Consider the following 10,837-nt stretch of genomic DNA (forward strand, 5'->3'; position numbering starts at 1 on the left):
TTTTGCCTAGGCATATTGTAGAATTAGCTGTCCAAGCCACATCATGTTAAGTTTAAAGGGCCTTGGGTCTGACATCATTAATGCTGTCTGCCTCTCCCCTTTATCCCTGCAGCTTCAGGTATTTTCCTCTGGGTCACTTTGCATTAAGGTGAAAGGACGCGGCTTTGGGTGCAGCTGCAGTGGTTAACACTGCCAGATTTCAGCAGCAACAGATGAAATCCTAGGAGGAGGGCTGGTGCTGCTCATGGCATTGGGATAAATCCAGTCCTTGTTAATGGGGCACCTGCTGCTTTCTGCTCAGCTGGGAGAGCTTCTCCCGGAGTCCTGATGTACATCTTCATCATGTAGCAGTTGAGTGTCTCACCTGCACGTGGTGCAATGCTGTGTTCATTTTCTGAGATTTGCATTTCTTCGGAGGCCTGACAGGTTCTTGTCCAGCTCTTCAGTGGAGCCTTTTATTAAAGTTCTGCCAAATCCATCCAGTGTAATAAGTAAATGACCTTAACAAGATTGAGCTTTTTTGCAAAGGAGCACAGTCTGTGTGTCTGTTTTTTTTTTTCCCCCAAATATAAATCATTTATTAATTGTCTCTGAAAACACTGTGATTCCATATGGCCTTTCAAGATGCCACCAGAGTTCCTCTTCAGCTGCCCTGGACAGATGCAGACCGGTTCACAGGTGCTCCCCATGCCATGGCCCTGCACATTGCTGCGGGCGGCAGTGCCCTGCGCAGCGCCCAGCCTTCGCCTGCACACGTGGCTCCCCAACGGGATGCGCTGGATGCGGCGTGCTACACACACCCCAGCTGGGCTAGTGTCCGGCAAACAGCTGTTACACTCATGCTCCGTTAGATTAGTGCTTCCAAAGTAGTTAAATTAACCAAATGATTAAAATTTAAAGAACTTTTAATGTCCAATTTTTAATTTGTTAGGATTTTTTCATCATGCAGACATCAGCATTCTCAAGAAAGCACTTTAACTCTTTAAACAGCTAGGTCTCTTACATGAATAAACATGTATGATTTATTTCCTGGGTAACTTTGGAGATACCAGACCAGTATAAATGCAGACCTCTAGGTATGTGTCTGCTAGGAGTGGAGAGAGGTAAGCTTTTAACTTAGGTGCTGGAAATGGCATACTGGATGCTCTGGTGGGTATACAGGCAACCTTGATTCCTGATGTAAGCACCTTGTTTAGGCTTTGCTCTGCCTGTTGTGTTCACTGTATCCTTCCATTTCTTTCCAAACAGGGTTTTTTTGAAGAAGAGGAAGGTAAAGAGTATATCTATAAAGAACCCAAATTAACCGGCTTGTCTGAGATCTCTCAAAGGCTGATGAAACTTTATGCAGACAAGTTTGGAATAGATAATGTGAAGATCATCCAGGATTCCAACAAGGTACAAAAGACGTGCGTGTTTTGCATGAAGGGGAGAACTGAGTGCACAGCTCATGTTTTGAGAGCTGTGTTTCGAACGAATGTGTACTGAGTGTATGTATAAACTACTATGACCTAGTTTTACAACAGAAAAAGACCCTTACCTTACAGCGTGGCAGGTGCCGTATGGAAATGACAATGTTATAGCAGGGCATCACAGTTGCTGGGGAAAGAGCATATTCCAGCATATACCTGCAGAGAGCAGGCAGTTGTTTACTGCAATGCAGAAGCAGGTTGTTTTCTCTCTCATTTAGCTTTCATCCACTTTTGCCAATGGCTACATTCAAAAGTCCCACTGTTCTTAGGGACCTCTTAGTTAAATATCTTTGTATTAATCTGTGGTCTGAGTATTACATTTGGAAGTCTGTTTTAATCAGTATTGCTATGATAGATAAAAGCATCCGAAATATAATGGATGCCTTGGAAACTCATCACACTTAATGGAATTTTATTATGTTTGCCACTGTTACGCAGGTCAACCCCAAAGATCTGGATCCAAAATATGCGTATATCCAGGTGACATATGTCACGCCTTTCTTTGAAGAGAAAGAAGCCGAAGATCGAAAGACTGACTTCGAAATGCATCACAACATCAATCGTTTTGTGTTTGAAACACCTTTCACACTCTCAGGAAAAAAGCATGGAGGTGTAGAAGAGCAGTGCAAGAGGCGCACAATCCTGACAAGTACGTTTGCTCAGGCTGCTTCTCCCCTCCCATCCCACCTTTGCTAGTTAAGCCCAGCAGTGCCTTTCATGTGCCAGGTTTTCTGCAGCCAGTGGGCACAGTGTGTTATGCTGAATGATAAGTAATCTTTTCAGTGTATCCATTGGCAAAGTATGTGCTGTTATACAATCCTGCTGATTGTCCTAGAGGAAGTTATTTTCATTTGTGGACTGATCAGCTGTCTTATTTTTCCTTATTATTGACATCTTAACTGTTCTTGCAGTGATGTAATTTAGGAGTGGTTCTGCTGAAGGCAGCTTAGCGCTCAGAACCATTGCTCTTTTAATAATAAAGAAGTCAAAGAAAAAGCAAAGCAAGGTGCCTATTCTGCTAAGAAGAGTAAATCTTAGCAGATACAAATTTTTGTTCAAAATGGGAGTAAGATACATTATGTAGAATTTTTTTAAGTGAGAGGTAAGATGTCATCTCATGGGGCACGATTAGTGTTTTAAGATAGGAATGTCAGCAGCACTAGATACGCCTGTTCTTACTGAGTCATATTAAACAGAACACATCCTTTGTGAAACTACGGCTGAAACTTGACCTGTCTGAATTTTGGCTGGGAGTATAAGAGGCTGTCCGAGATGGAGGCATTGTGCTCATGGGCAGCTGTGAGCAGAGAGGCTGATGTTCACAGCAAAGGCTCCTGAGTGACAGAAAATCCAGTTCCCCACCGACTTCAGTGCATCTGCTTCCCCAAAAGGGCAAAGTGAAGAAAGCTGCTTACAGTACAGGCGTAGTTGCCTAAATGTTTTGTTCTGGCAAGTCAGGAAAGACACAGTGATGTCTGGGGGCATCTTGTTACATGACACAGCTTTCCTTGTGAGAAGAAGAAAGGAGGAGTACCTTGTGTGTGGTTTTTTTTAAGTGCTTGAGCAGCCAGTAGGTGTTTCAAGATCTGTATTGAAGGAGGTAGTTTCACTGACTTGCAAGTGCAGCTGTTATGGTATGTCTGGCAAAAACAGAGAGGGTTGTTCTTCCAGCAGAATATTTTCCCTAGGTTATTACATGCTGTCGTCAGCTCCTACCGCTTTCAGCCTGGCTCCATCTTTGGCGTTAGGTGGGAATTTGATGATCTTCTCTTCTCCCCTGCTTTTCCCTCTGGCCCCTGCCTCACCTCAGTGCTTTTCTCTGAAGAAAACTTTTTTTTTTTTTAAATCCCCCCCCCCCCCCCCCCCCCCGCCTTGGGTAAAGTAATTTATTTTCATTTACTTCCTATGTAAAAAGAAATGCTTTTAGTTTGAGGAGAAAGCAAGGCTCAACGGTATGACTGGAGGAGCAGTGGAAATTAATTGTGCTTGTGCAGAGGTACTGGGTGGCTGGAATGGTACCTACTCAGCATCTCTGCTCCAGAGCCTGCTGCTCGCATTGTGCAGAGAGGACAAGTGCAGTCTGGCTGTGGCCTGTGGATCGCTGGCTCTCTGTCGTGCCATCTTGTGACTTGTGCTTCCAGCTCTGGAAGTCCTGGGTTTCCTGATTTCCAAGGAGACAGCCACCCTGTAAGCTGGAGCTCATTTAGGTCTGAGCTGACTGGTAGCAGATGCGCACTGGAGGAGGGCATACATGGAGTTTGGGAGGCCTTCCAAAGTGTGTAGGGCAATTGGGAAAAGATGGTTAGCCTAGATCAGATTTAATGTGCCTTAACGGTACCTTTGCCAGACTCCCTGAGATCTGTGAAAAGGCCTTGACGGGAAGGAAGGAGTTTTATCGATGAATAATTCCTCGTCAGCTCCCATAGCAGTATTTAGGTTGAATACTAAAAGTAAATTCTTACTTCTTTAAGGATGATGTTTTAATAGTAGTTCATCTGTGGGTAAGCGATATCCAATTCAGCTAAACTAGAGACTCCTGCCTCTAACTTGAAATATGTTTCGTGGGTTATTTTTTGCTGTTTGAAGTTTGGTACGGGCTGATCATTTGGTGCTTTAACTCAGAAGAAGGAATTTGTGGATTCTAAAGTCTGAGCAGTGAGAGCTTTTTGCCACGTGAATGTGACAGAGCTCAGTAGCAAAGTGGTGAATTCAAAAGGAAATGCTCTTCCAGTGCCAGGTACATCAAAATTCAATTTGGACCTGCTGTGTCACTTTTGCTCATCTGGTGATTAAAAACTTCATTTGTATGGATTGATGAAGAGATTGACAAAGTCAAAAGTTAATACTTTGAGTTAATTGGTTTGCTTTCTTAAATACTCTCTTGTTGGGTGAGTTTCTCCCATACATTTTTTTGCCTTCGAGTAGCCAGTCACTTGTTTCCCTATGTGAAGAAGCGTATTCAAGTCATAAGCCAAACCAGCACAGAGCTGAACCCTATCGAAGTAGCAATTGATGAGATGTCCAAAAAAGTCTCAGAGCTCAATCAGCTTTGCACAATGGAAGAAGTGGACATGATCCGACTGCAGCTCAAACTCCAAGGAAGTGTCAGTGTCAAGGTAATGACAATTTGTGGGTTTTTTTTGTTTTTTTTTTTCCCCCTCAATGCGCCTACCTAAATTTTTACTCTGATTTTCATCACTCGAGACATGTTTTGTCTATTTTATATTTCTGGTCCTATTTTGTATTCCAGTGCTGTTGGAGCCTACTCTAAAAATGTAAGAGAATGGAAAGTTTTCCACTGATGTTGATGACTGCTGGATTTATGTGCAAATATAACTATTTCAGTCAAATCTTCTCTAAATAAATGTTAAGATCTTTCTAACAAGACCATCACATGTCACTTGAGAATATAGCCCATCACACAGCCAAGCATGCAGATACTTTAAAGGGAGTTTTGTTAGGACTGGTTTTGTCATTTCCTATTTAGAAAAGTTGGGATTGGTGAGGGGTATGCGTATTTTTGGTGCCCTTGTTAAGATGTCTTCAAACATATAGCTTTCTAGATGGTTAACTAGCTGAGGATTTTCAAAGGCCAGCAGAGATCTGCAGTTTGTCCGAGGCTGACCAGCTCCCTTTTCTTCGGTAAAACTCCAGGTTTTATCCAGGTTACAAGAGGAGTGAGGTGATGTTCTTCCCACAGGCTTGGTTGCCTGAAGCTAGTCCTCAAGCCTTGGAACACAAGAGAAAATGGCAATAAACTGCTTGTTCTCTGCACCTAAGCTGTCTGTTTCCCCCCTCCCCCCCAGGTAAATGCTGGACCAATGGCGTATGCTCGAGCTTTTCTTGAAGAGACAAATGCTAAGAGATATCCTGATAATCAAGTTAAGCTTCTGAAGGAAATCTTCAGGTAAATGTTACAGAATCACAGAATCAGTTTGGTTGGAAGAGACCTCTGAGATCATCGAGTCCAACCTTTGCCCTAACACCACCATGTGAGCTAGACCATGGCACTAAGCGCCACGTCCAGTCTTTTCTTAAACACCTCCAGGGATGGTGACTCCACCACCTCCCTGGGCAGTTTAGACCTTCCACCCTCTGCATAGTGTGAAGTAGCTTGAGTAGGTGTGACATGAAATCAGGCTGAATTGAACCAGGCAAATTTACATCTGCATTGACCTGTCTTACAAGTCATTCCCAAGAAAACATTTACTGAAGTTTTGGGCTACCCTAGTAGCCTACATTCCTCTTGATCTGAGGGTAAGTTCTGAAATTCACTTTTAACAATGTGTGATTTGCAAGGGGGAGAAGAGGTACAGTAGTGTATGTATATATAGAGAGAGATAAATAGGTTTTTTTCATTAGTACAAAACTTGTAAGGTTGTTTTTTGTGTTTTTTGTGCTTGTAGGCAATTTGCAGAAGCGTGTGGACATGCTCTTGATGTCAATGAACGCCTTATTAAGGAGGACCAATTTGAATATCAGGGAGAGATGAAGTCTCATTATAAGGATATGCTCAGTGAGCTCTCTGCAGTTATGAATGAACAGGTTAGATCATCTATTTTGGTGATGGTTGGGCTGAATGAGGGTGGTTAATTGTGCCTTATAGTGACAAATGAAGCTGTAGAGCAAAATACTAGAAGTAAAACCTGGCGGTGCAACAATCACTGAGAAAACATAGTTTACTCCTTTTTTCTTTTTTTCCCGTCTTTTCCTTTTTTTTTAATCCAGGTATATTATATATAATGAATCTGATTGATCAACAAAGATTTGTCTTCTGCCTGTCTTGCTGCATATTGAAAAGTTGAATGTCCATGAGGCTAAATGCAGACTGAGGTCTAGAGATGTAGAAAGATAATCAGTTAAAGTAGTGCTTTATGCTTTGCTTGCTTTATCCTACAGCTGTGCTGTATTTAATTAAAACAGTAAATTGCTTTTAAGACCTAGCTTATAACTGGAGGAGATATTTTTATAGTTTCTATTAGTATTAAGCTTTCAGAGCAAGAGTTATTTCTTTTTTACTTTTTTTATATTTAAGTACCCTGTCAAAATACATGCCATGTATTTCAGCTGTAAGCAGCTTCAGAAGGATGAGCACACATGGCTACGTAATATGAAATGCATCCCAAAATACTGAACTGGACTTCAGTGCACACTTGCAGCTATTGTGTTGCTGTGTCTATGCAGATATTTTTTATTAGTTTTTCTGTTTTAATTTAAGTATTGAGTTATTCTGCATACTAAAGTGCAAATTAAATCATGCTTAGTTATTTCTCTGCATGCTTGTGTGTAGGCCACCTTAGATTGCATCTGAGAAATACTTACTGCCTAGCAGTTGTACTGCATTTCCAGGTGCCTATGGCACACATAAGCACTGTTTGTGTACAGAATTACATTGTTTAACCATTGGTATCACTAATGGCATCTCACAGAACTGTCTAATTGACACCCGGTTAGACCATGCTGTGTTATTCAACTTCACATGTGAGGAGAATAAGGATTTACCAGAATTTTTGGTCCGTTGTTATACTTACTGTGGAATTGGGCTAGTTTTTCACAGGGTGTAAAGCTGTGTAATTGCTTTGAAGGCTTGGTGTATGCCAGGTGGGGATCGAGCTCAGTGGTGGTTGCTGTTCTGTGAGTTGTGCTCCCTTCCTGTTTAAGTATATAAAGATTTGTGAACCTCAAGCATTCCATAATTTTATCATAGCTAATATTTATCATTGTTTGTTATATTAAGTATGTAAGTATTGAGGGTATCATTTGTTACTCAATCTTCATGCCTCTCCCATGAAAGTTATTTTGTCCATTCAATCAATGTGCATAGGCAGTACCATGTCTTGTGTGAACTGCTGTTCCCCACAAGAATGGAAAATATGTGGTTAACTTAAATGGGGCATGAGCAGCCCATGAGTTTCAGTGTTTGTAAAATATTTGGTGAGTTCTATTAGATACTCACACCTGTATTTCTATCAGTGAACTCTCAGTTTTCTTCATGTAAATGAAAAGACTGAATAGTACAAAATTACCTGTACATAACAATGTTAATATGTAAAGTTAAGAGTTCATCCAGCAAAAGTCAAAATTGTCATCTCTTCAGCCAAGATCATCTGAATTTGAAAGTCCACACTGAAAACCAGTCTCCCACTTGCAGCCTTGTGGGACAGGCTTACAAGCGACAGCCTGGTTTTCCAGGCAGCATGACTTTTTGGGAAAACTCTACTCCTCTTGCAATGAATGCATGAACTCCCTGCTTCTGAGCAGAGCATTGCCTCAGGGAAATCACATGCTGTAAACTGTGGCTGAAATATTTATCTCGCAGTTGGAAAGCTTGAGGCTCTCTTGTAACTGTGCTGTGTGCTTTGCACTAGTAAGATTCGCCATCTTTCCCATTGTTGTATTCAAGAGGGTTTTGTTTGCTCACCTGCTGACAGTGACTCTTTCATCACCATATGTGTTTCTCTTTTTTTTGTTTTGTTTTGTTTTTCTTTTCTGACAGCTCTGTCATGGTCCTTGCTTATACAACTTCTCTTCTTCCTTGTCTAACATTTCCCTCAATACTATAGCCAAAAGTGGTATGTTCATTTTTCTTACATCTATTTTTAGTTTTAATGTCGTGTACTTTCCTCACTTGGTGGTTTTTCTACTTGGTATGTTTGTTTAGCTTCATGTCTAATGACTCCCTTGCTCAAGGAGTTAAAAAAAGAAAAAGAGAATGTATACGTGTGATGTCTTGTCCATGAGCAGTGTTGAGACAGATGTTCTTTAGGATCCTAGTTGTGAACTTGGGGAGGTCAGTGAGGCAGCTCAGCAAGAGCCTCCTAGTGCAAAAGCCCATGCCAGTAGTAGCAAAAGTGGCTGGATGGAAGGGCCAGGGACAAATGGCATAGAAAGGTACCAATTAAGCCAAGCTACCCTTGTCCCATCAGTGCGGTCCCCTTCTCACAGCCCTGCCCACCACGATGCTGGTGGCCGTACACTGGGACGCAGGTTGAGGCCACGTTGGGTGCAGTGGAGAGTGTGCAAGCCCAGGTATGCACAGTTCAGAAGGACTGGTACAGCCCCGTGCAACAGCAGGCACCCGAAGCGCTCTCCTGACACCCTTGGGGGGAGCGTTGGATTCAAGTCATGGCCAGGTGAAGCCAGCAGCCTGGGCAGGCAGTGTGTGCCGCAGCCTGCCTGTGCTCTGCCGTGCTGCCCTGCTCTCCTTGCAACTTTGCTGGATGCTGCCGGGGAGCGCCTGAGTCCCAGTGCTCTTCCTTCGGCTGCAGACTGGGAGCGACTCCTTCCCAGGGCTGCCCCAGTTGCTGGCTCAGGCACTGAAGCTGTGCACAGAGGCAGTGCGGTCATGTCTGCCCCAGTCATGTGTGTGGTGTGGTTGACCTGCAAACCCTGACCAAGGTTAACTGTGGGTTGATGGCATAAGGTTATGCCTGGAGCTTTGTGAAGGGGAGACGTTTCTCTTCCACCACTGATGGCTGTGTGGTCAGTAGGGATGGCCCATGTCCCTGCTGTGGATGCTTCAACATCGTGCCCCATGGAAGATGGCAGGTTTTCAGTTTGTACTTATAGAAGTAAACAGGAAAAATAGCTATTACCAAGGCTAAAAAGAACTTCAGAAAAAAGATCTTCCTTCTTGCTAAAGCCTATACCTCAGACAGGGCAGAGCAAGCTTTTGCCACTGCTCCTCGTAAGGAGTGCAGCTCTGCCTGCAGCCTCAGCCTCGCAGTTGGTCCAAACCCTGCTAATGGACATATTTTTTTCAACTGCTGTGGGTGTGAAGCTCGGTGGGGATGCTGCATGCCCCGAACGACTGCGTGGGCAGAGCTGGGGCCAGTCTGTACCACTGTCAGTAGGTGCTAGTGCAGGTGTCTGCTGAGTTCATAAAACGTAGGTAACTTCTCAGTTGTGCTTGTACGAGAGTTGTTAGAGAACCATAGTTCAGGGAAACCCATGAAGCACCGCTTGGCAGAAGCTGGTGACCCCAGCCCCATTTATGCCCCCAGCTCAGAGGACATCCTCCCTCTCGCTGCAGCCTCTGGTCGCTTCTGAGTCCCCAGGCAAAGGTCCTTTTCCTCTGTCAGATCCTTAGCATCATTGCGTAATAAAAAAATGGGAAATCCTTGGTTAGACAATGAATACTTCAGACACCAAACTATTCAGATCTCTCTCACTGTTGCATTTTTTTTCTTTCTTTTCTTTTTTATGAAAAGATTGCATACAAGGAGGACTCAGCAAAGCAGCAAGGAATGGAGCGCACTTATTCACGAGCCATCAATAGAGCCAGCTCGTCTGTGCCAGCAGCAGCCACCCCAGCAAATCCTGATGCTTGACTGCAGCATGGGGAACACATAGCCTTGGGAAGACCTGGGGAATTTTTTTGTTCTTTGAGGTTTTTTTTTCCTTTTAGATTAATAGTACTGAATATTAATTTGATCACGGACAATGCCAGGAAAAGGATTTGTGGGTTATGATTTTAATTTATTGGAAGTCTTCACAGTGTTATTTTTTAAAACTGCAAGCTTGATATTTTTTTTATTTTTTTGCCTGCCCCAATATTTGCACATTCCCTGTCTTTTTTTTTGTTGTCCATTTTTGGTTGAGGAGCCTTTATTAAGCCAGGCTGATTATTAAATTCCCATTGAACAGATAGGTACACAGCAAACCCTAAGTTTGCTATAAATTATAATGTATCTAATACTAAGTCCTAGTATACATATATTTTAAAGGTCAGAGTGGATGTTTTATAACATTTAAGTATATTGCAACTGTAAATAGAAGATGTGTAAAATATGTCATTTTTACAAAATTTAAAAAATATCTTTTTAGTTAATTATGACAGTACTAAGAATATGGATAACATTTCAGTTACCATTATATTAAAATATTTGTGTATGTGTATAAAAGCGTCCATAAAATTTTCTCTTTGAAGGTCTGTGCATTGGTTCATTCCTATGTCAGCACTTTCCAGAGTGGTAGAGATCAGGATGCCTCCTGCATCCCAGCTGTCCTTTGTGTCGCAGTTGCTGATGGGGCCACTTACGACCATCTGCAGAACGTGGCTTCAGATTCTCTCTGTGACCCAGACTGAGGCCACCCTGGGAAACAGGGGCTTGGTGTAGTCCTTCTGCTTGAGGCCAAGGAAGCTCTGCTCTCTCTTTGAAGTTCATAGTCCCAAATTTTGTCTGGGGCCTCTTGGGAAACTGTGTACCTCTAGTGCAATGTTTGGTTTGGTTTCTTCATCATGTTGGGATGAGGTGGAACAGTTCTGCCAGTTCTTATGAGTTCCCTTTAACGTCAGCACTCCAACACTCCTTCATGTTCATTCCTTTGCCCATAGAAAATCCCTCCTTTCAGGGGTCCTTGCTCAT

The 10,837-nt window shown here is 42.8% G+C and overlaps 1 protein-coding gene across 1 annotated transcript in view; it reads left to right on the forward strand.

The window, feature by feature from the left end:
* DOCK10 (dedicator of cytokinesis 10) overlaps window positions 1–10,363 on the forward strand; it is a 114,339-nt gene extending 103,976 nt beyond the window's left edge. The window contains exons 51-56 of the mRNA XM_009695718.1: window positions 1,249–1,395; window positions 1,908–2,118; window positions 4,395–4,585; window positions 5,276–5,376; window positions 5,876–6,014; window positions 9,680–10,363. Coding sequence (XP_009694020.1) covers window positions 1,249–1,395; window positions 1,908–2,118; window positions 4,395–4,585; window positions 5,276–5,376; window positions 5,876–6,014; window positions 9,680–9,799 — 909 coding nt within the window. The 3' untranslated portion in view covers window positions 9,800–10,363. The remainder of the gene's footprint in view (window positions 1–1,248; window positions 1,396–1,907; window positions 2,119–4,394; window positions 4,586–5,275; window positions 5,377–5,875; window positions 6,015–9,679) is intronic.
* Window positions 10,364–10,837: the final 474 nt, after the last annotated feature.

This window comes from Cariama cristata, unplaced genomic scaffold (genome assembly GCF_000690535.1).
Source record: "Cariama cristata isolate BGI_N322 unplaced genomic scaffold, ASM69053v1 scaffold20472, whole genome shotgun sequence".
Taxonomy (NCBI): domain Eukaryota; kingdom Metazoa; phylum Chordata; class Aves; order Cariamiformes; family Cariamidae; genus Cariama; species Cariama cristata.